We start from the raw sequence: 25,398 nt of genomic DNA, 5'->3' as shown, positions 1-25,398 counted from the left end.
GACCAGAGCAAGTTCATGTCAGATTTACAGCAAAAGGAAACATCTTGATGACTCTGGGTCAATACAAATGTTTGATATTTATTGACCTTCAGGGAAGATTCCTAATGATTCAAGTAAGAATTTATCTAGTGAATTGATATCTTAACGCCATTGTTGGAGCAACACTTTTTTGAACACAGGAGAGGAAAATGAATCTGCATGTTACAAAGACAGGACATGTACTGACCTCACAGTCATCCTTCCCAGAGGAACCATGTTTTATTTTGGACACTAAAGCTGTTCCTTTACTATATAAAAAAGGGTATTTCAACATCATGTTTGATCACAGTGTATTTACTATCCAAGACATTTGTGTTGTGGAGATTTTTGTAGGTTAGCTCCACATTACTTTATAATAGTACATTCTAGTGGCAGACTATAATAGGATTTGTTTTTGGAGAAGATGCTAATAGAAATGTATAAACTGCAGAGGGAAAACCCTTTTGGTCCTAAACAATGGTAGGATATGAGAAATATTGAATGTTGGGAATATGTGATGAAATTGTTATTCAAAACTACTTTTAGGAGATACATTTTTACATGGCAATTATTTTAGAGAAATATGGAATGGAAACATTTGAAGTATAAGTAGGGTGAGGACCAGCGAGGATGGCTAATATCAGTCATGAGATACATGGTATTTTCAGATCAAGGACTAGTATTGAAGAGGAATGGACAGAAAACAAGTGAGGTGTTAGTAAGTCAAACAAAAGTACAACAGATGTTCCAGTCACACATGTCTAATCAATATATCAGCCATATTAATTGCAAAAAGGATGGTTATCTTGTTCATATAACCATTCATGAACAAAGAGCTGTTTACTGCGTAACATACTCTTATAATTACCAAAGTTTAAACTTAGCTGATTTCTATGCAAAACAAATGAACAACTGTGACTTTCTCACTAACTACACTGAGTGTAAATGTGTACATTTGCAAGTGAATAAATTAAATACTAAAAATAAATAAATGACATTGTGCATTCAGCTTGCTTTGCGTTGCAGAACAGCACACCCACAGTACACACACCCTTCAGGTTAACAGTGTCTCTCACCTGAGCTCTCCCCCATGCAGGGAGGTAGTCTGTTCCCTGGGCGCCCCATCTGCTCCTCCTTCCCCTCCCCCTCCCCCTCCTCCTCCTACTCCTACTCCTCATTTTCCTCCTCAAACCACCCCTCCCAATCTTCCCAACCCCCCCCTTCCCGAGTCCCTAGCATCTGCACCGGGCGATGGCTCGACGGCTCCTCTTACCTGCACGCAACACCCCCTCCCTGGCAGACTACCAACCTGCATCGGGGACGTGGTCTGCCTCCACGGCGGGTGAGTCCAAACTCACTGGCACAGACAGAGTAGGAGCAGTAACCAAGGAGAGGACATCCCACACGAACCTAAGTCCCTAAGAATGCTGTTTTTACATCCATAAGCATCATGAGATGCAGCTTGACCCTTCCTTGTGTTACTGCTCCTACAGTTAGCAGATCAGATAAGTTGCTTCTTCAACTTACATGCAAGTGTGGGGTCCAGTGAGTGATTTAAATAAAACCTTCTCAGACTTTAAAGTAAAAGTAGCTGGTTGTCTTGTCTTTGTCTTCAGTGTGGTACCGCAGGAAGAACTACCTGCACGCAGTGAGGGGGCGTCTGCAGAGTCCAGAGTACAAGCTGAGCAAGATCCGCTCCTCCACCATCATGACGGACTACAACCCAAACTACTGCTTTGCAGGGAAGGCCGCCTCGCTCAATGAACTAAAGGAAGTACCGCGCAAGAACATAACACTTCTCAGGTAAAGCTAAATTACACACCATATTTTGAAATGTCAGGAAAAACACTCTACTCATGTGTCACTTGTGGGGTTTTTCCAGGGCTCTCGGCCACGGTGCATTTGGGGAAGTCTACGAAGGACAAGTCCTGGGGATTAGTGGCGATAACAGCCCCTCGCAGGTGGCCATAAAGGTCAGTGCTCACGCTGTAAGACACATGAGCACCAAGTTGCACCTAAATGTCAGATGATAGCACCTCCCCAGGAGTTACTTTCATTATACATAATCAACTAAACAGCCTCCCACAGGGGGGCTCCTGCCTCTTGGATCCAAAGGTCACACACGGATGAATGAATTGAAAAGACAAGGTTTTTGTAATGTCTTTATTTAAAGAAGGTTTGTTTACCAACATAATGTGAACGTGTGTAAAGGTGGTTTGTGCTATGCAAAAATTAAATCACTTATTGTAAAACTGCAGACAAAGATTTATAAATGCAAAAAAGTTGGTCAATGCCCTTAATTACTTGGCTTAAAACCGACACAAGGTTAAAAAGGAATATCTGAGTGAGCTGCACAAAGGTCTGCTGATTTGGTGAAAGGATTTCTCTCCTCTGGACCATGGCACACTCACTAACACGTCTCCCTCCGATTCCTTCTGCTCCACAGACTCTCCCAGAAATCTGCTCTGAACAGGACGAAATGGATTTCCTGATGGAGGCTCTGATTATGAGGTGCTCCTCCATCCTGCACCTCACACATTGATTCACTCACTGCACCCTTCTTAAAGCACACCTGACATGTGTGAAGCAGCACTGTGCTCACATCATCAGACAGCAGCTGGCTCCTGAGTAACAGGAGATAACACCTGAGGCAAGATGGAAAACCTGACTCCCTTCAAATTAAGCCTCTGCTATAGTGAAGAACACAGGCCCTGTCTGCCTGTCTGCAGGGGTTTTTTCATCTCAGGAAAGTAACTATGAAACAGATAACTTAAATATAGTTTATGACCTGTGTGGTTTTTATAGGTAAGTACCAATAACAAGTCTTATTCCAAACACCTGTGGGGCATTTTTGCTTTATTAGATTCTTTATTGATAGTTTAGAAAGACAAAACTCGATCAAGAACAAATAAGAGTTCCTTATTTATAATCAAGTAGTAGAGCTGAGATCACAGTTTATTATCACATATGTACAGAAGTTCATAAAAAATATATAAAGCCATTTTTTAAATCTGGATTTGGAGTGTACACAAGGAATCTATTCGGTCAGGACGAGTTTTAAAAAGTGTGCAAAAAACTGAACAGAGGAGTTATGTATGTAGATTTAAAGAAGCATCTCTTTCTCTCTTTTTTAAATCTGTGTGCTAGAGTTTTGATCGTGTTAATCCCTTGCATGAAACTCTGCGTATTGAGCAGAAAGTGTAGCTTCATCTTGTTAAGGGTTTTCTGTGTGGTCCATCAGCTTTATCATTGGTCCAAAAGTGTGAAAAAGATATCACCATTTAAAAAAAAAAAACAAGACACTGATGAGGACTGTCAGCTAAAAGATATAGATAAGTACATTGTTACACTATCACACTGCTTAAATCGCCATCAGCAATGGGAGGGAATAGTTCTAACTGAGCATGCAGAAAATTGATTTTACTAACTATTTTTTTACTTTATCTATGCTAAAAGTTCTGTCCCCCACGATGTTCCCTCGCAGACTGGTTAAAGCTTGAATTTGATCAGGGACACATTCCTACTGCAATACTTTACTACAAAATTAAACTTGAGTGAGGCACCTTTTAGACTTTGTATATATACAATCTGAAGAAATATGTAAAATACATCACTACTATATTAAACATGTTGTTTAATATGCAGCTTTTCCCCAGCCAATGAGATCACAGCTGATGTTTCCAGGTGTTCAGCACAGTCTTCAAATCTACTGTAGGATCACGAAGCACCTGTCTTCTCTTTCCCTCATCTACATTGCCTTTTTCTTTCTCCTTCCAGTATATAAAGAGAGCAAACATAAACACACTGCACATTTTATATATCTAACACACACATTGCCGTCCTGCTAACCCAGGGGTTTTTATTGTTTGTCCATGCAGCAAGTTCAGCCATGACAACATCGTGCGCTGCATCGGTGTCAGTCTGAACATCCTGCCACGCTTCATCCTGCTGGAGCTGATGACCGGAGGAGACATGAAGAGCTTCCTGAGACAGAACAGACCACGAGCTGTACGTCTAAACGACACCCTCCTGTCTGTGTGTGTGTGAGGTGTGTGTGAGGTGTGTGTGTGTGAGGTGTGGTACGCTAAACTGAGCTGTGCTGTTTCCAGGGCCAGACTTCTTACCTCACCATGCGGGAGCTGCTGCAGATGGCTCGAGACATCGCCTTCGGCTGTCGCTACCTGGAAGAGAACCACTTCATTCACAGGTTCAGATCCACACTGAGAGATCAGATTAAACAACATAACATAAAAATGTTCAAGATTTTAGAATGTCCGTTCTACTGCAACAAAAATACTTGAAAAAGCATTATGGCATTAGATCTTCTTTTTTTTATCCAGGAATGTATTGCTTTTTAACCTGATTATAAAATCAATATCAAGAAAATTACGACATGTTTACATATTTATTCATTTGGACAGACTGTTGCATAATCAGTCAAACATTTTACATTTCCTGACCTTGTTTACTGTAAGCTCTAATAGTCAACATTTTCTTGAAGCAGGAAATGCTGCAGCTTTTAAATAAATAAGAACCGGATGAGAATTGATTAATATTCATCTGTATACAAATCCCTTTAAAATAAATGTGGTTCCCTTTTAACAAGAAACCAAACCATAATCTATTGTAGAAAAATGAATATGGGTTTAGTGCCATCATGAAGATACATTTTCTGACAGATCCTGTGTTTTTCAGAGACATTGCTGCCAGAAATTGCCTGCTCACCTGCCCTGGACCAGACCGAGTGGCTAAAATCGGAGACTTTGGCATGGCACGAGACATATACAGGTTCGTAAGCTGAATTTGCATCGTCACACACTGCATGGCAGTCCGCATGAAAGCACACAGGATGACTTACGATGATGGAGGCAGCACTTGGCTGATGTAGCAAATGGAGGACCGGTAGAAAAGCTATCCAATTATCCTCCGCGGGGCCAGAATCAGAATTTACTTACAGAGTTCATGACCCTGTGGTACTGTATTTACCTTCTCTTCTAAACAGATGATAAATGGACATTCCTAAATCTGAATGTTTTGCTTTTCTCATATCACAGAGCCAGCTATTACAGGAAAGGTGGTCGTGCAATGCTGCCCGTTAAATGGATGCCACCAGAGGCCTTCATGGAGGGAATCTTCACCTGCAAGACTGATACATGGTATGGATACTTAACACATAATATCAAAAGAAGTAAGAAAGAGAAACTGTTTTTAATGGCGGTTTCCTCCCTCTTTTATTTAGTTTACAATCTGTTATTTAATGTATGTTACTTTAAACTGGCGAAAATGTAGGTCTTTGATAAATGCTGAATATTATGTGTTCAGGCTAATTGCTTTCACTCCAACAATTCCAACATCTAAAACCAGATGAAGATGTTTCCTTCTACCCATGTCAAAACGTTCTGACAATTATCCCAGCGCCTAATTGCAGCTGATTTAAAAGCCTCTGTGCAATCAGCGAAACACAAAATGCAAAGATGGAAATAATTTTACTACTAAACAAAACCACTAAGACGTACAAAGAAGTCAGCAACATTATACTCAGTGTGAACATCTTCACAAGACAAAGGAGTTCAAGACACAAAATGCGCAGTGAGGGGAAACATTCAAACTGCTTTTGACAAAATAAGTCAAATATTTAACAAATTTCACTTGAAGAAATGTTTGTTTACGGATAAAGTCTGAACTTTGTAAACAGATTTTTTATGTGGAGGCGGCGATCAGAGTCAAACTTTGCGGTTGGAATATTTTCAGGACAGATTTGACCACAGAGAAGTGCCACTGATTTGTTTCACCAATCTTAAAAACAGAAAGTTCCCGGCGGTGCTTTAAGATGTCTGGATCCTACTGTCTGAAAACATTTTTGACAGTAACTGCGTGTGGTTCAGAACTCAGCCCCAATGAGAGTAAAGCCAACAAACATCAATCTTTTAAAAATAAAACCACATTAATACCTTGGAGGCTGATACAACAGATTTGGAAACAACAATTGCTTCTAACCAATGCAGGATTACATGCTGATGTCCTCTGAGGAGAGCAGGTCAACATGTGAAGCACAGTCAGTCAGAGTGAGCTGAGTTTCTGGTCTGTCTCTCCCCCTGCAGGTCGTTTGGAGTGCTGCTGTGGGAGATCCTCTCTCTGGGGTACATGCCGTATCCCTGTAAGACCAACCAGGAGGTGCTGGAGTTCGTCACCAGCGGAGGCCGGATGGATCCTCCCAAGAGCTGCCCGGGGCCTGTGTGAGTCCTGACGGAGAAACAATAAAGAGAGGAGCCTGGGTGTGAAGTTAGAGCAGTTCACATCCAGCGTGGAGGCATGGATTCTGCATTCTTTAACACCTTTGAAAGGGAATTGATTCAACTTTCTGAAAGTTTTCCCTGCTTCTTATCTCAGAAGTAAAAAAGAGCATAAGGCCAGAAAAAATCAGGGGAGGAAAATAAAGTTGGTATGTCAAGAATAACTTTTGACCAAAGCTAAAGCAAGTAGTTCGATTTATACATTTATTTGAACAAATTGTTTTCCTCTAAGTATAAGAGTGATGTATAAGTAAGGACTTTTATGTTAGGAGATTATCGCATGTCTGATCGTATTACATGTACTTCAATAGATGGTTCACATATACAGTTTGAACTGAACTATAAATAAAATGATTCTCTTCTTCATTTATCCATTTTTTGGTTTTAAATAATTAATGCTTGTAATAATCACTTTGTGTTTATTCGTGTTATATATCATTTATGTATAGTTTATGTATTTCTCTTGTTTTTTCATATATTGTAAATCACCTTGTAAATCGTTTTTTTTTTTTCTGTAGCTATCGGGTGATGACCCAGTGTTGGCAGCACTGCCCCGAGCACCGGCCCAACTTCTCCACCATCCTGGAGAGAATGAATTACTGCTCTCAGGTATACTCTTTCAGATATATATATACTCCTTTTTCCTTCATTTTGTTTTGTTTATTAATAACCTTTCCCCTTCACTACTCTATCAGGACCCAGATGTGATCAACACCCCCCTACCAGTGGAGTACTCCCCCACATCAGAGGACGACAGCAGCACAATAATCCGTCCCTCTGACCACACCTCTTCCAGCCTCACTCCCCTCCTGGTGTCCCATCCTGTCTCCCAGTCCCCCTCCCCCCAGCTGGGTCTCTCCTCTCTGGGCCTTGGTGCCGCCCTTCTTCCCCCGCAGCCCACCAAACCCCGTCTGCTCCTCCAGAGGACCCAGCCCGTCCACCACGAGGTGACGTCCTGCCGCGAGGCTCTGGAGCCGTCCTGGGCCGAGCCTGTTCCAGCCCCCGGTCTGTCGGCAGGAGGCCACTGGCTTCAACCCGAGCCCCCCCACCACCGACCGTGCTCCAGAAACAGCTCTTCCTCAGGGAGCCAGAGGCTGAAGAACAAGACCAAGAACCTGTGGAACCCCACATATGGATCCTGGGTTCTGGAAAATCTCCGTGGGAAGAAAACACTAGCTCACACTCAGTCCATGCCACTCTCCAGCTCCGCCTCCTCCAACTCTCAGGCCTTGGAGAGCAACGAGGCTGCGTGTGACCTCAGTCCTTCCTCGACACCGTCCCCTTCTTGTCAGGCTCAAGCGACTCCGAGCACATCCTCCCATAAGACCCCAACTGGTGGCACCACCAAAGCTGGAATGGATCTGGCTAAGTTACAGAGTTTCCCCTGTGGCAACGTCAACTACGCCTACGATGAGCAAAGCTACGAGGCGGAGAGCTTACTCCTGGTGAAGCTCAAAGCCCCAGAAGCCATCTCAAACACCAGCTCTGCCCCCAGTGTCTCCTCAGGGACGGGCCTGGGCCTGGCGCTGGGAATCCCCCCCTCCTCCTTCTCATCCTGCATGCCCAAGCTGCTGCTGAAGCGCCACGCCAGCTACGGACACGAGGACATGAGGAGACACACCAAAGCTGAGAAGCCCACACGTGACCGAGACTCAGGCTTCTCTTTGTCTGAAGACCTCAGCGTCACCCCCATCTAAGAAATCGCCTTCTGTTACAGGGATTTAGATTGATATAAAAATGAAATGTCCCCCCCCAAAGCGCATTTTCTTACCAGCTGAGACTAAAGTGTTTCTGAGTTTCTGGAACAAAAATCATGACCACGAGGGATCCGACACAGTCTGAGAGCCACGACATCGAATTTATTAGAGCTCTGGGAATGCTGGAAAACACAAACATGCCTCTGCTCTGTGACACAGAGAGCCAACGCTGGACTCAGAGCTCCTTCCTGGGCTTCTGGTAGCTGAACACTGGACGACAAGATGCTTTCGCTTGTCCACATTAAATAACTGCTGTAAATGGACTCCTTTTCTACCTTTTATGTTTTAGTTTTTTCATGAGAGCTTTTGCTGTAATAAATGTTGCATAATTGTAAACCATTTGTTGGAATTTGTAGTAATCAGTGTAGGCTACAGTAGGACCGTAACATGACAAAAATATTGAGCCATTGGGAAGAGAATCGCCTAACGTGTGTTTTTGTTTGAGAATGTTTAATTTCAGAAGTTTGTTATTCAGAAAAGGCTCTAATTACTAAAACAGTTTCATTTTTAATTGTATGCATACATCAGATACACTTCTGTGTTTCGGATTTTCTTCACCCTACACAATGTGAAAACACATACTTCAAGTATATTGCAATAACATGTCTCTGCTGTTTTCTCTCAACACAAGGTCTACTTACTTGGCGTTCCTAATGCTTCCCCAGCAGATGGGAGCTTGCTGAGTTTTCCATGGAGGTGATTTAGTTAAGTAAAGAAAGTTCACTTTTAAGATAAAACTCAACATTTCAGATAGTGTGTGGATTAAACCAACAAGATATTATGTTTTATTGGTGAGCTTCAGAGAAACGAGCAGATATTTCAAGGGTGGCTGTTTTCCAATTCCCTAGTATTTATGCTAAGCTAACCACTTGCTAGCTGTAGCTACAAACTACTATGAAAGTGTTTTCTATTTTCTCATCCAAAACGACATATTTTCCATAAAACAAATCGCCTTATATAGTTTTAAAATTGCTTTTGTTAAGTGGTGACTTGCTTCCTGTATAGTCAATGATTAAGTGGAGCTGAGAAATGTTTGCCAATTTACATAAATGTATTATTTTTTCTGATATTTGTTACTGTTCTCTGCTATGTCCCCATATTTACTTGGACCGCAGGTCTCAGAAATGTATAAGTGTGTAGAATGTGATGACCATGCAGCTGTGGAGATATTTTTGTACTCACTTCGTACACTGGACTAACCCATTTGCATTTGTAGCTGTATTGTTTTTTTCACTTATGTTAATGATGGATCTGTAGTTGATCACTGCCATTAAATACTGCTGCACTGCATCTGCTGATGTAGTGCTGGTAGTACCTATGTTTACTCAGCAGGGGGAGGTATTCAGATATACCAAACGTGCTGCTGCGGGTATCTCAGTTCATATTATTCAAAGATTATTCAGTATTTATGTTTCTTATTTAATCGATTGTGTTTGATACGTGTCTTTATTTTCATCCTAAACATTTATTTTGTAATATGTTGTGTGACTGGTTACATTTATATAAGGGTTATTTAGGCTTACTGTATGTGTTTATGCTCAGGCCTGCTGATATTAGTGAGAGATGTTCTGGTTGCTCTTAATTCCACTTAAAATTAGAAAAGGTGACTCACCAAAAGGCTGACTATCTTTTTCTAAAGTCACATTTTTAGCTAGAGATGTGTGCCATTAAAAAAACATTGGTTAATGTGGAATTTATTTTACAGAGAAAGACAAATCCATCTGTGTCTTGCTCACAGTGTATATTATTGGCCTGGTGCATTTTATTTCACACTTATTCAAAATGTTTTTCCTTCTGTATTCTTGAAGTAGCTGACGGTGTTATGCCTCAACCAAAAATACAAAGATATTCTATGCAAAACACTGTATTTCACACTTTCCTCTAACCTTACTGTGCCCCAAATAAATCAACATATATTGATCATATGTGTGTGAATCTGATCAGTTACACGATGTGAGCTCACTCCTTACTAACATACTAAGATACCACAATGGTGTTCTACCATTAAGAATAAAAACGAACTGTATTTGCCCTTCGAATCCCCTAGTCAGAGCTGGTGGATGTGGCCAGGGAAAGGGAGGTTTGGGGCCCTCTACTGGAACTGCTACTGTACTCGGACAAGCGGTAAAAAAAGGATGGATGGAGTATTTGCTCTTTTTAATTTGATATACATTTTCATTCTTTACACTTGCACAAATGTGCTAGAACAAGAAAGGAAAATAATTACAAGTTTGATTATAATCAATGAAAGAAATATAAATTGATACATAGTAAAATGTTCAGAACAGTTCAAACTAATCATCATGCAGTACTTTATTATTGTAGTTATATATATATATATATCTGTGAGTTTAACACCACACAGAATCTCCCCTTTAATGTCACACTTGCAGATGTAACATTATGACTGAGGGGTTAGATGGTAATAAGGAGGATTTAGGACTTTGCTTACCTACTCCTTGTTTTTAAGTCGTGTTTCACGTGTCACCCTGAAACTAAAATGCATATCCCTACACTTTCACTTCTGTTCATTTTATAGGAAGTTGAATTAGTGTCAGTTCATTTGCTCAATCTTTCAGTAACTAGTGACAAATTCTCTGCTCCTCTCTGTTTATCGTGTCTTTTCTTTCAGTGGATTTATCATAGTAATACAATGCTCTTTCTTGTAGCATGTATGCACTTTTTTTACATTTATCATCCAGCACCCAAAGCCAATCTACTTGTATGAAACCTCCCTCAGAGGCTCTCTGTCTGTTAGTTTGACTTCCCATAGGTCACGGGTCACTGACAGTCTGTTTCCTTGGTAACTGAGCTGAAGGACTCTTCATTGCTGACAGACTTCAGAGTGTCGAGGAGTTTTTGCAGCCCCCACAGGTATCCGTCCTCCCGGTTGCCTTCCTGCCAGGGAATGTCGTGATTTAACGTCTGGCCCTCCGGTAACACTGTCGTCTTTCCAAAGTCAATTATCCACACCTGTGCATTGCTCTTGTGGTCGTGGATAAAGAGGAGAGAGCTGCCAATAACCTATAGAAAACAAGACGGTTTTCATATTAGCCTTTCCTTTTCCCTCTTCTATTCGAACATTCATTCTGATGAGGGAAAACATAACAATGTGGTTTTTTGTTGTCAATTAGCTCGTTCTTCACCGGAGAGATCAGAATCAGACATCCTCTGTTTGTCCTTCAATTGTTACAATACCAAAGGCACAGTGCAGATAACACGTATATAAATAAAGAGTGGACTGGTTAGCTTAAAGTATTTTTGATGGTGTTAAGACAGTGGTACATCATTCACATTCAGATCTTGTGAAGGGATGGTGTTCAGTCCCTTAAGTTGAGCTTTAGTTCCTACAACAGTTGTTTTAAGAGTTCATTTTTTATGCTTTAATTTGCCATCATGTTTTTAGATCGGTCATCACCTCGTGTTGCTTGAAGAACTCTGACGTCTTCAGGGCCTGTTGGATCTCCTTGAGTCTGCTCAGGTAAGACTTCTGTGTTAGAAGAGAAAAACAGTGATGGGCAGATACTGTTAATACTAACATTACATGCAGGCTTACATTATAATGAACTGTTGTAGCTAGCAGGGTGTATAGAGTGTGTCCTACTATAATAGAAAACTCAAACAGCATTACGGACTATGACTATGTATTATTATTTACTATTTAGGCTTTTTTCATTTAGCATTATCTGTCCACCAACCTTATCGAAATCGGAGGATGAAAACCTCTTTAATTGTCACACATACATGCACACAGCAGCACACACAGTGGCATTTGACCTTAGTGTAAGGACTGAGTGATAAGTATTAAAAAATAATGTATATTTGTCAGAACCAGGATATGAGAGCTTACTCAACAGGTGTGTTTGCAGTTAGTGTTGTGTTCCAGCTAATGCCTGTGTGACCGCCTTGTGTATACGACAGTAAGGTTATGTTTGTCTTTATATGAATGAATAAACAGCTAACGTGTGCAGAAGCAAAGTGACTGCCACGTACTAGGATGTCGGGGTTCCCTCCGACAAAGTCCTTGAACTCTTGGACAACATCCTGCTTCGATCGGGTTTTCTTGAAATCAGTTCGACATGTGCCGTCAGATTTCTAAAAAAGAGGAAATATTACATAATAAAAATACTTTTTGCCTCAGATTGGACTGAATGTATGAACATTCTTTAAATTAATTAATTAATTTAATTTAAAGGAATAACTCATTTCATAACATCAAATCGTCAGTTAACAAACTCACACACAACTTGTGCAGTATAGTCCAAGTCTCTAATCGATTTAGTCTTACTACTTCACTAAAACATTACTTAATACACTTTCAACAGTACTTGTATTTACCGTAAATATCTAGAAGATTGGAATCCTTTTCATATTACATATGGCCATATGACCGATGGATGATACAGCAAATATCAAGTATTTCAGCTTAGACACATCATGATAATGATTTGTGATTGATTGAAGATTGTGCTCATGTTTTCAATTATAGCTTTATAGGGCCTTGTTCAACGGTTTAAGTGTATTTTAATGTTTCCAATGAATACCACTAATGACATGTCCCTCTACCTTGATCCCTTCTATTCTGAAGCCCAGGGTGTTGGTGGAGCTCATGCTCTCCCTCCACTGCATGTAGCGAGGCTTGGTGACCCCGCGCTGAGAATGCTCCTGGGGGGTCGGCCCCTCACTGTCCACCTCCACCATCTTCTTGTACAGGTCTTCTCTCTGCTTGGGCCGCTCCCGCGCCCGGACCAGCTCCTCCTCCAAGTACGTCCTGAAACAGCAGGAGGAATGAGGCCTCAGGTGAAGGAGGTGCATGTTTACACACTACTGTTCTCTGCATTTAAGTAAATATTAAACCGTGTTTACTTTCAGGGTTTGTCTTGCACCCTTAGTTATTAAGATGCAAGAACTTACAAATAAACTCTCCTGCTGCACTTAAAACAGAGAGATCCTTTTTAAACATCAATCATGCATAATAGCTGACCATTGTATAAAAATGCCCAAACTGAACTGCTCTGTTGAAGGCAACATACTTTATGAAATTCAGCAGCGCATTCACACTTTGTATTCTTTCATACCACACAGTAAGGTGCAAGCAGATGTGGATTTCAGTTTCAGTTTGTGAGCTTCACTTCCTCTCTGCTGAAGAGGGAAGCTGAGAGGAGAATCCAGCGTGCAGCGTTTAACTGTGTGAAAGTCTGAGTGCGTGTCTGAGTGCAACTTAGCGGTTTTGCAACTTTGTGGTGTGAGTGTTTTTGACGAAAGGGGAGTCTCCAGGGACACCCTTAGTTAGTGTTTGTGTGTATATATGTATGTGTGTGTGTGTGGCCTTTGAAACATAAGCGCACAGAAAGGCTAAGCAGGCAATATAGTAATTTGTTTAAGTGTGTATCGTAATGTGTAAGTTAGTTTAGCGCATGTGTGCAATGCATGTTAAACTGGAAATAGTTATCAGGGACCTCCACGTGTGTGTGTGTGTGTGTGTGTGTGTGTGTGTGTGTGTGTGTGTGTGTGTGTGTGTGTGTGTGTGTGTGTGTGTGTGTGTGTGTGTGTGTGTGTGTGTGTGTGTGTGTGTGTGTGTGTGTGTGTGTGTGTGTGTGTGTGTGTGTGTGTGTGTGTGTGTGTGTGTGTGTGTGTGTGTGTGTGTGTGTGTGTGTGTGTGTCCTGTGCACATAACGCATTGAGGCACCCCGCCCGCTGCGGCAGGAAGCCAAGCATATAGCCTGCAGTTACAACAGGTGTTCCCTTGTAGAGCAAACATGCTTTAGGTGGCATACTGTTTATTCATTCTGAGAAATAAACTACAAAACCGTTTCACGTGTTGAAAAACGAAGGTTATAATTATAGAATATATGCGTAAATCTCTAATATAAGTAATTCAATGTATACCTTACTTTCTTACCTCACTCCCATCTTGCAGTCCATAACATTGGGGAGGTCAAAGTTTGACAGGAGGTCAGTCATATGAAGGAAAGACTCTCCATCTTTTTCCACAACACCGTGGAAACTGGGCACGAACGGGAGCAGCACGTCATCCCTTAGCTTTTCGAAACACTGCTTCTCGTTCTCAGAGAACTTCTTCAGGATGTTGCCCTCGTCTGCTGCTTTGAAGTTCCCTGAGATAAAAAGAAGATTTCAGGCTTTTAAGAATGAAATGCTAGAAATGACTCATAATGACTAGTTTATGCTTTTTAAATCCATGTTTTTCTGCTGCAGAGGGGATCGTTTTCATTACTAAAATTAAAACTAAACAATAGAACAATAAGTGGGGGAAAAAAGTAAAACAACATGAACATACATTTATTTTAGTTTTAGTTTGTTAGCTATAATTATAGGAGGAGGCGTGTGGCGCAGTGGATAGAGCGTTGGTGTTCGGATTAAGGGGTCACAGGTTCAAACCCCACTGCTCCTGTGGGGACTGCCCACAGTATTGAGTATATACGTCACTTTGGATAAAAGCGTCTAACAAGTAACATGTAATGTAATGTATCGCTGTTGAAAAAAGGAAACAGCATGAATTTCCATCAGCTTTCGTGACATTACCCACAGAAATGAAGTGGCTTTGCCAGAACTGTTTTACATTGGACACATTTAAAGGTGGGGTAGGTAAGTTTCAGAAACCGGCTCGATTGCACTAAAATTTGAAAGTACACAGCCGAAAAGAATCCGCCCCCTCCTTCAGACTTCCTTACAGAGCACCTCCTCCAACACACATGAACGCGCACATGACGTCAGCAGACTGGTGAAAGTGGCCGCCTGTTGCTGGCGAGTCATTGAAGTACTGTTGCAATGCACGCCCAATGAGGGCACGCCCAATGAGGGCACGAGATACATTTGTGCGATTGGTTGTACTTTTTACAGTACTACGGCTTCCACAGATGACATTTTTTTATGGATTTTTTGTCAAAGCACTTCAGATATTCATTGCTATCGGATGTTAAGAGCATTCTATGGAATATAAAATAAAGTGTATCTCGAGCCGGTTTCTGAAACTTACCTACCCCACCTTTAAGTAGCGAGAAGATTCAACATTAATGCCATTTCTCCAACCATATATCTTGTATGTGAATGCAGCTACATCATTCTCAGACATTTGCAAAAAACGACTTAAAAACTGATCTAGAAATGTAAACGTCAAAATAAAGAATAACAACCCTGGTTGCAGGGTCAAATTAAGTATTTCCATCCATCGGGGACAATCCCCGACCTCTTACCCGCAGCTTCTCTCTTTCATTAAAGCTGTCACAGAAGTTAAACGACACAGAACTGATCTGAATAAGTCATACCTTTATGCCCGGCTAGCTGAACCCAATTTAGTTTTCTCCTCTGCGTAGCGCTGAAGGGCCAGTGGACGACCGTCTTCAACTTCCACCACGGCTTGCTCTGGAGAACACATGCAAGCACACAGAAGTAAATATAATAGAACAAAATAGACTTGTGGTAAAGCGGCGAGTACAGTTTTTGGGTTTATCCTGTGTCCTCCATATCAATTATTTGAGAACATGAAGAAGTGCTGACCTTGTCCATCCTTCACTGTTTGAATAAAAAGTGTTTATATGCAGTTAATCTGATGCCAGCCGTTTAGTTCCACTGCATGAAATCTAGGTCATTAAATCTGCACTAGACATCTCGATTCAGCATCTACTGCTTAGTGTGGGTAAAAATCCACTATCTAAAATCAGTTTCCTGGTTATATTGCTTTTATCTTGAAGTATAAACATGTCCCACTGAATTAAATATGCAACATTTGTCATCTGTAGTCAGATTGCATTTTTTTATGGGAAAATCTGAAGGTTTAACACCGAATAATCAAGGGTGACATTGCGCTTGCTGCTGGCATCTTGATTGCCACTCAGCAAAGTCTGAATTGTTCGGTGTCATAATGTATGACTGCAACACATCAAATGATGCACTGAATCCTGAACAAAGCAAAATAAAAAAGATGACTGATGGGCAAATTATATTTCCTCGGCTGGGACGTTTATTCTTTCATGGTTGTTTGTTTGAGGACTCCTCTCATTGCAGGTTTGCTTTCTCCTTCTTTCTCTGTCTCTTGCTATGCAAACATCACATATCCACACACAGAAAAACACAGGAACAGCTTGCATATTTCACAGACACTGTAGTTCTTCACACTTCTGGAGAACTGCTTGCTTTATTCCCTCCAAGACTAAATCTCAAATAACACACACTTAAACATTGAGAGGGATATATTTCTTTACAATAATCTCAAACATAATCATAAGGAAAATACACACGCATGAACAACCTCCTAGACGTAGGAGAGGGAAAGAAGTACTGTTGTTGTGATCCTATCTTGAGGCTTTGCAGAGGTCATTTTATTCTGTGTTCTGATTGAAACAGGAAATGAAACAGGGACTGTGTGTTCATGAAACACAAAGCTCTGCCGCAGCACACCGAGTCTGGTAAATGTCAAGGGATACGCTTCACTTACTATGGTGCTACTACTTCACGGATCATATCCAATTGTGAGGGTGTTTATTGGCTTCTCAGTGGACACTGGCAGATACTGTGTACATTTTTAATTTATATTGAATTCCTTGCACACTTAATGTAGATAATATCCTACTTTTATATATGTTTTGCTGTAAATTGGCCCTTCAATAGTGTTTTCTTTGTCAGATAGTTTACAGATTTGTATTTCACGGTCAACTTGTATATTTTCTACACCTTAGTGCTGTTCTTATTTCTATTTTTGAAATGTTTCTATTTTATAGTTGTTTATTTTCTACTCTTTTTAATTTATAATAATGTGCAATGCCTTGTTGTTTTTTATCAAAGTCATCTTTATTGTCAATCTTTCCGTTTGTGTGTATAGACAGAGAGATCGAAATACCGTTTTCCCACAATCCCGAATACAAAAATACATATATATATATTAAAATATCTATATCCCATATATATATAATCAACACACATTTATACATATGCACACATTAAGATAAAAACACAACATCAATATACACAAAATAACAGTCACTTCAATGTCTTTGGGAATCTACATTAGTGCAAGCTAATGCTGCTGTGACTTATCTTATTAACAGTAAGTTACAAACTCATGAACATTTTTAAATCACACTATTTGTCGCACTTCTAATCATACACAGTAACGTGTACTAAAATGATATTGTGTATACAGTTGCAAGAAAAAGTATGTGAACCCTTTGGATTCTCCACACATAGCGTTGTGTGTTCCTTCCAAACAACTCAACTTTGGTTTCATCTGTCCACAGAATATGTTGCCAGTAGTGCTGTGGAACATCCAGGTGCTCTTTTGCAAACATCAAACGTGCAGCAATGTTTTTTCTGGACAGCAGTGGCTTCCTCCGTGGTGTCCTCCCATGAACTCCATTCTTGTTCAGTGTTTTACGTATCGTAGATTCGTCAACAGAGATGTTAGCATGTGCCAGAGATTTCTTTAAGTCTCTAGCTGACACTCTAGGATTCTTCTTCACCTCATTGAGCATTCCGGCGGGTGTGGCAAGGTATACAGCACATCACCAACTACAAGAACAATAACAGCACAACGGTTGATGGGGACGCCTCACTGGCAGAGGAACTTAATTGTTTCTTTGCTCGTTTTGAGGTCAATGCAGTAGAGACGGACACAACAACCTCACCAGCATCCAACAGTCACACCCTCACTGTGCAGGAGCATGATGTGAGGCGTGTGCTCAGAGCGGTGAACCCGAGGAAAGCTGCAGGCCCTGATGGCGTGACGGGAAGGGTGTTGAAGGAGTGTGCAGACCAACTTACGGAGGTCTTTACAAAGATCTTCAACCTGTCACTCTCCAAATCCATCATCCCTTCGTGCCTGAAATCTGCCACAATCATCCCTCTGCCGAAAAAAACCATCATCTCCAGCCTCAACGACTACCGTCCGGTAGCACTCACACCGCTCATCATGAAGTGTTTCGAGAGGCTGGTCCTGCAGCACATCAAAACCATTCTCCCACCCACCTTCGACCCAAATCAGTTTGCGTATAGAGCAAATAGATCTACAGAGGATGCCATCGCCACTGTTCTTCACAGTGCACTGTCCCACCTTGAACACCAGGGGAGCTATGTGAGGATGCTCTTTGTTGATTACAGCTCTGCCTTTAATACAGTCATCCCGGGAAGATTGGTTTCCAAGCTATCTGACCTAGGATTCTCCCCAAACATCTGCCAATGGATTAAGGACTTCCTAACTAACCGCCCCCAGACAGTGAGAATAGGCCCTCACCTTTCCTCCACCCTCACACTCAGCACCGGTTCACCACAAGGCTGTGTGCTGAGCCCCATGCTCTACTCCCTGTACACCTATGACTGTGCCCCCACTCACCCCACCAACACCATCGTCAAGTTCGCGGACGACACAACCGTGGTTGGACTGATCACAAGAGGAGATGAGTCAGCCTACAGGGATGAAATCCAGAGACTGGCAGTGTGGTGTTCAGATAATAACCTTGTTCTGAACTCCATAAAAACAAAAGAACTCATTATAGACTTCAGGAAAAACAGCACAACACCAGATCCACTGTACATCAACGGCAACTGTGTGGAAAGGGTTCCTGCCTTCAGGTTCCTCGGCACACACATTTCTGAAGATCTATCCTGGTCTATCAACACCACACCATCTGTGAAAAAGGCCCAGCAGCGACTCCACTTCCTGAGGATCCTCAGGAAAAACAACCTGGAGGAGAAGCTCCTGGTGTCTTTCTACCGCTGCTCCATAGAGAGTGTGCTGGCATATTGCCTAACCACGTGGTGTGCCAGCTGCTCAGAAAAGGACAGGAAAGCCCTTCAGAGGGTCATCAACACAGCCCAGAAGGTCATCGGCTGCTCACTGCCTTCTCTGGAGGAACTCTTCAGCCAACGTTGCCTCAACAGAGCAGGCAAAATAATTGCAGACTCTTCACACCCTGGACACTTCCTGTTTGCTCTTCTGCCCTCCGGTAGACGCTACAGGTCAATTCAATCGAGGACAAACCGACTGAAAAACAGTTTCTACCCCAGAGCCATACGAGAACTGAACACCGTCAAACACTGAACTAGCACACACACAGTTACAACTTGCAACTGCACTACTTCTTAATAGTTTTATTAATTTATTAACTGATCGACATCAGAGATGCCAAATATCATCCCTGTATTTTTATATTGTAAACTGTATTTAAATAATGTGCGGGCATGTATGCATGTTGGTATGGATGTGTGAGCATATGTTTATGTGTGTATATGTTTATATAGATATATTTATTTGTTTTATGTGGAAATGCACTGCGAGGATTGCTTTTTTTTAAATGTCGTTGTACCTGGTGCGATGACAATAAAGGAATTCTATTCTATTCATTCTGCGCTGTGCTCTTGCAGTCATCTTTACAGGACGGCCACTCCTAGGGAGAGTAGCAACAGTGCTGAACTTTCTCCATTTATAGACAACTTGTCTTACCGTGGACTGATGAACATCAAGGCTTTTAGAGATACTGTTGTAACCCTTTCCAGCTTTATGCAAGTCAACAATTCTTAATCGTAGGTCTTCTGAGAGCTCTTTTGTGCGAGGCATGGTTCACATCTGGCAATGCTTCTTAAGAATAGCTAATTCAAAACTGGTGTGTATTTGTTATAGGGCAGGGCAGCTTTAACCAACACCTCCAATCTCGTCTCATTGATTGGACTCCTGGTTGGCTGACTCCTGACTCCAATTAGCTCTTGAAGAAGTCTTTAGCCTAGGGGTTCACCCTGCACTGTGAATGTTTACATGGTGTGTTCAATAAAAACATGAAAACATATAATTGTTTGTGTGGTATTAGTTTAAGCAGACTGTGTTTGTCTATTGTTGTGACTTAGATGAAGATCAGAACACATTTTATAACCAATTTATGCAGAAATCCAGGTCATTCCAAAGGGTTCACATACTTTTTCTTGCAACTGTAGCTATAGGAAGCCAAGAACAAATAGAAAAAAGGGATACAAGTTTGTTTTATCATGTGGCGTTAATTCTTATCCACAGACTGAGAGGCAATGGAATCTCTGAGTTTCATTGAGGCCAATATTTATATTTTACACGCCATGGTGCCCCAGCTAGCCTTGATGACAGAAACCACAAGAGATTGAACTGATAACACTTAGGAATAATACTGGTTTCACTCTCAAGAACTGTACAAAGCAGAGTTCATCAATAATACTGTACTTAGTACAATATTAAACATTTCAGCACTCTTGGCAGCAGGAACAATACAAGGGGCCTCAATTACACACTGTTGTTTTATGAGGTATCACAGGTCAGATTTGTTGAGAAACACTGAATAAATCATTTACATTGGTTGTGATTCTGATTCTTTAATGAATGAATTAAGCTTATGATATGTTTTTTATAGTTCCGTCTTAATTCTAATAGTAATCGGTAGCCATATATCAAAGTAGGGGAGTCAAAAGTACAATGGTTCCCTCTGAAATGCCATAAAGCAGAAGTAAAAAAGGCCAGAAAATAGGAATATTCAAATAAAAGCACCTCAAAGTTGTGCAGAACTTGAGTGAATATACATAGTTACTTTCAACCACAACCTAATATAAATTCCACACAAATGCTCTGTTGTGTTAGTCTAATGTTTGCTTTCTCTTCAACACTGAGTATACAACAGTGTTGATCCGAGCCTTTGGGGAAGTTATGAGCCGCGCCAACACACACACAACTGAGAGCAAACATTACCAATTCCCAACAATGCATTTCAAAGGACTGAGGAAAACAACAGAGTCGATGTGACTCGCTCAGCCAAACATTGTTTTTCCATGGTACGCTAAGTGTCACCTTGACATGCAAATGGGATTCAAACCACTGCAAGATGATGAAATGAATTATGCTGCAATCACAAGCAAATGCTCTTTGCTGCATTTCCATTGAAAGAACTTTGCTCCATTGGACCTTTATCTCTAGAATACATGCTTTAAAAGCGTGAACTGGCAAAAGCTTAGTGCTGATACACAGTGTGATTGACTTCCTGAAGTGTGGCGTTGTTAAATGTCAAAGGCCACAGCTTGGTTATTATTGACCACAGAAAAACATATTACACAATAACATGTGAGCTTGTGCTGCACTTTGTGTGTCTGTGTTGGGTGTGTGAGTGTGTGTGGGGGCTGATGTGTGGGCAGAAGCATAAAAGTGGCTATGTTCAGAGGTGTCACCAGCAGCATATTTCCATTTAAAAGTGCAAGGCCTTAAAGTGCCAGAATGGAGTTTTATTTGGAAAACCTTCACACTGAGCCACGCTTGATGGACAGTGTGACTCTTTCTCACACACTTGCACACAGGCTACACAGGCAATGTGTATTCAGTCTGTTTCAAATAAAGTGACAGCTACAGACTTTGTATGGAGAAGGCAAAGAGAAGCGGCACGATTAAAGCACACAAACACACACACCCAATGACAGTCTGAACCTGAATCTCATGCAGGGACTGGTTTAGACAAAAAGCAGGATGTGCTGTAAGTGCAGAAACCAATGGTGACTCACTACCATCACACTTCCCACTAAATCACACAAAATGCACGGTTTTTCGGTAGAATATCAAAAATGTGTGCTTCTGAAAGTGCTCTATTTGAATGTTCAACAAGACTCAGACTTCTCGGCCCACGACTAAAAAATCTTGAATGTCAAATACATGTCCACCCTCAGAGTGTATTGAAGTAAAGGCCGATCCTTCAACACTAGTCTGTTTGCTGTAGGAGGGACGCAGAGTGATAAAGGTCACGCATTACAGCACCGAAACATGACCTGACATTTAACACGCACATTAATTTCTATTATTTTTAATGACATGTACACTTAATCGTACAATATGTAGTTTTCTAACAAACTTAAAAGGGGCCCATAGGAGTGTTTCATTGCAGTCAGCTCCCCCACTAAAAAAATATATCATAATCATTGTTCAGGATATTTTTGCAAGCAGCCGAATTATTCTCCTCTCCCAAACAAACTGACCAGGGGAATAAACTGGTATAAACAACAGTATAAAAAAGCAGTTTAACTTTCTGTTTTCAGTGTTTTGTTAGTAGGCACGTAGCTCAAGGCTAACGCTTGTTTGGCTTGTGTCTCTCAAAATGTATGGTAAAAGTGTGGCCTGTAACTGGATTCAAAGTTAATGTTTGAAAGCTACTGGCAGAATGCGGAGAAGTGCAGAAGACTTGATTACAATTAAGAATGTATCCATTACAAATGTTAAGAAACATTTGGTATAATGTAAGTATTATATCCAACAACATATTTAACATAAGTATAGTAATTATTGATATAAAAGTAAATGACTTTTTTCAAAATAGTGATTATTGAGGCTGTGATTCTTATTAACAATTTGTACCATGTGCCCTTTAAGATAATCTGCTGTAAACAAAATGACGTGTCATGTTTCCTCACAGCAAAGGTCATCAAGCTTTCAGCGGCTTCTTCATGTTGTCTTAACAGCGCCGGGGATCATTAAGGTGATGTGAGAGGCTCTGATAAGCCATTAAACATAAGCAGGGATAATGTGATTTCAATGGGGACAATCACATTTCCTCAAAGATTATCCTGCTCTCTAGCAAGGATCTCACAGTTGTTTAATCTTTCACTGAACATAATCTTAAGCAACAAGAAGAGAGTATCACTCTGACAACTGAAATATTCCAGATCTCAAACAGCATACCTAAGAGCAGAACAGATACAAAAATAGCTTAGTAGAAGTGACTAATCCTCAATACTGCTGAACTCACTTGTAAAACATGCTTTTTATGGGACTTAAAACATCAACTAAGCTAACAAATACTAACACTGTAATTGTCTCCCCTCTGCAGTCAGAGGTTCCTGCGGTCCTCTGAGAGGAAGTCGTTTGCTGACTGCTGTTTATCTGATGCTGTGCTGCACTGTTTTCAAATCATCAGCTTTTTACTGTAACTGGATCATTATAGGGGGATGCAGACACACAAGGTCAAAGACGGCATTTGCAAATGTTTTTGTAAACATCCTGTCCTGCCCCACCATGCAAACAATTCACTTTTACTACAGTGAAACTTGTTTACATCACAGATTATTCATTTGCAATTACTGACACCTCTCTGCCACAAATATTACTTTGGTTAATATATACATTAAAGATTTAAATAGTGCACTTTTCTAGACATCTTTTGAACTTGTGTGATTGTCATATTTTCTTCAACACTGGTTGAGCATGCATAATGACAATAATTAGCACACACTTGTCCTAGGATGCTCCAGATATTTGCTGTAGTTTATTTAATCATTTAATCATCTATACATTTTTGTATTCATTTATACAAAGAGGGAACAGATTGTATCGAATTATGTTATACACTTTAACTGGGACAAACCATAAACTACAGTGGCATGATTCGCTGGAAAACCTTCACTGGGGAACCCCTTTAATGGCCCTCTTAAAGTCTTGATATATATCTTTATGTGTTTGCCTCACCTCTCCAGAGTCCCCCAGATGCTCTAAAGTGATGATGCCTTTGCTTTTGCTCTCGTTGTCGCTGAGTATATCATCCTCGGACTCCACCAGAGAAGAGCCTGTGGAGGAGATGGAGGAGTTGGACAGTTTCCTGCGCAGGGTTCCGTCCACAGCATCATCCCAGTCCTCCTGCTGCATCTCCCTGGAGGAGCCGCCTCCCTCCGGGGTGATGGTGACCTGCGGTACCCGGGGAGAGTCCATCACAGCCGGCGCTCTGGCTGAGGACGACTCGGTGATTTGAGCGGCTCTCTGAACGAGATCATCGCAAATCTGTGGTGCCTTCCCGGCTGCTCTTCGCTCTAAACGCGACCCTTCTGTAAATACAGTCCCAGAAAGACCGAAGTCCTTGGAGCTCTTCCTCCTGCACTCTTTGGGCATTGGAGACCTGAAGCACTTCAACCTTCAAATCTGGTCATTTCACTTTCCCGAAAGTTCAGTATTAGTTGTATTCAGTCGATCCTCAGAGATACTTCCTCGTGTTTGTTGTCCTTTGTCACACATTAAAACAACTCTCTGATAGCCTCTCTGCTCTGCGCGTGATGTTGGAAAGGGGAACCCTTCTCTGCTGGAGGCTTGGCTCGCGCGTTTACGCGGTTAAACACTCACGCGCACCGGCGCACTACACAACCGTAGAAGGATTATTATCTTCCGCAATGCCTCCCCGCTTCCTGACTGTAGAGTTAAATCAGCTGACAGGTTCAGTCTTGTAAAGGTAAACACATGTTTTGCCTTGAGCATGAAAATAGGCTTCCACATTAATCTCACTCTAACGGGAATATGCCTTTAAATTACAATGATATTACCTTCAGATTAAAAGGTAGTTGCTTAACAAGCAGCCACACAGGCATTATCATAACACATGTTTTACAGTAGTTGCTTCTTCACATTTCTACACAAATACATGAAGCCTACCTGCATAAACACATGTTCAAAACCTTCAATCTATGTTTTTACTAAATGGTGTCATTTGTTTAAAATAAAATATTTCTCACTCCTAAATGGCCACTAGAGAGCGAGCTTTATGAAACCTAGATTCATTACTTTAAAGATTGAACAACTCTCTGGGCCCTTCTCACTTCGGTTAAATGGATTCCTTGCGTCGTTTCCCTGTGACTAGTCCCTCCCACCAGGGAAGCATGGAGAGATGCTAGAGAGGCTTCTCAATACTCAAATGTCCCCTCCTCGACTCCTCGGTCCTCCGGTAGTGACCCGGAAATGAATTTCAGCGCGCCATTTTGAAGGACGTCTCATTTCTCTAAATACATACCGAGGACCGAGGATCGAGCGTCGAGGAGGCTCTCTGGAGGAGCTATAACCGAGGATACACTGATGGTTCCTCCACGGATGCATTTCCGGGAACGGTGGAGGCGTGACGCACGGCCGGACTTATCTCAGCCAATGACAGCTATGCATGCATCCCCTGGATATTATTTTAGAAACTGCTTTCATCGCGTCGCGATGTTTCCAGAGAGAACAGCTGTGAGGTCCGTGCAGAAAGCAGAGCAGTGTGTATAATATATATCACTCAGTATAACAGGCCGACTCTCTTTGCTTTAGTTTAGTAGATATACAAACAAAGAGTCGATATTTTTCTAAGACCATTGCTTCACATAATAAAATACACAACGGCTTATGCTTTAGGAGCTGTAGGTGTGTGTGGTACAGTGTGTAGGTGTGTGTGGTACAGTGTGTAGGTGTGTGTTGTACAGTGTGTAGGTGTGTGTTGTACAGTGCGTAAATGCGGCGGACAGACGGGTCTCAGTTGGTTTGGTGTCCTCTGCTTACTTTTAATAGGCCTACTTGTAAATACAACTTTTGGCCCGTA

General features: G+C 41.4%; 2 protein-coding genes across 4 annotated transcripts in view; one reads left to right on the top strand and one right to left on the bottom strand.

Annotated features, from left to right (window-relative positions):
- ltk (leukocyte receptor tyrosine kinase) overlaps positions 1 to 9,989 on the top strand; it is a 57,821-nt gene extending 47,832 nt beyond the window's left edge. For 2 of the 3 annotated variants that reach the window (XM_034222248.1, XM_034222247.1), the window contains exons 20-29: positions 1,635 to 1,821; positions 1,901 to 1,991; positions 2,465 to 2,529; positions 3,897 to 4,026; positions 4,128 to 4,225; positions 4,714 to 4,806; positions 5,073 to 5,174; positions 6,120 to 6,254; positions 6,830 to 6,920; positions 7,007 to 8,008. In XM_034222248.1, the coding sequence (XP_034078139.1) occupies positions 1,635 to 1,821; positions 1,901 to 1,991; positions 2,465 to 2,529; positions 3,897 to 4,026; positions 4,128 to 4,225; positions 4,714 to 4,806; positions 5,073 to 5,174; positions 6,120 to 6,254; positions 6,830 to 6,920; positions 7,007 to 8,008 (1,994 nt within the window). Of the gene's footprint in view, positions 1 to 1,634; positions 1,822 to 1,900; positions 1,992 to 2,464; positions 2,530 to 3,896; positions 4,027 to 4,127; positions 4,226 to 4,713; positions 4,807 to 5,072; positions 5,175 to 6,119; positions 6,255 to 6,829; positions 6,921 to 7,006 lie in introns of all 3 variants that reach the window. The other variant, XM_034222246.1, reaches the window with a different exon arrangement.
- A 221-nt stretch (positions 9,990 to 10,210) lies between these two features.
- itpka (inositol-trisphosphate 3-kinase A) lies at positions 10,211 to 24,184 on the bottom strand. Its single transcript, XM_034222249.1, has 7 exons — positions 23,535 to 24,184; positions 15,355 to 15,451; positions 13,971 to 14,184; positions 12,635 to 12,839; positions 12,062 to 12,163; positions 11,487 to 11,558; positions 10,211 to 11,092 (listed from the first exon to the last, which is right to left on the bottom strand). Exons 1-7 carry the CDS (start codon positions 23,949 to 23,951, stop codon positions 10,850 to 10,852), a joined length of 1,350 nt encoding a protein of 449 aa, XP_034078140.1. The 5' UTR covers positions 23,952 to 24,184; the 3' UTR covers positions 10,211 to 10,849.
- Between the last annotated feature and the right edge of the window lie 1,214 nt (positions 24,185 to 25,398).

This window comes from Gymnodraco acuticeps, unplaced genomic scaffold (genome assembly GCF_902827175.1).
Source record: "Gymnodraco acuticeps unplaced genomic scaffold, fGymAcu1.1, whole genome shotgun sequence".
Lineage (NCBI taxonomy): Eukaryota > Metazoa > Chordata > Actinopteri > Perciformes > Bathydraconidae > Gymnodraco > Gymnodraco acuticeps.
This window is presented reverse-complemented; position numbering and strand designations above follow the sequence as displayed.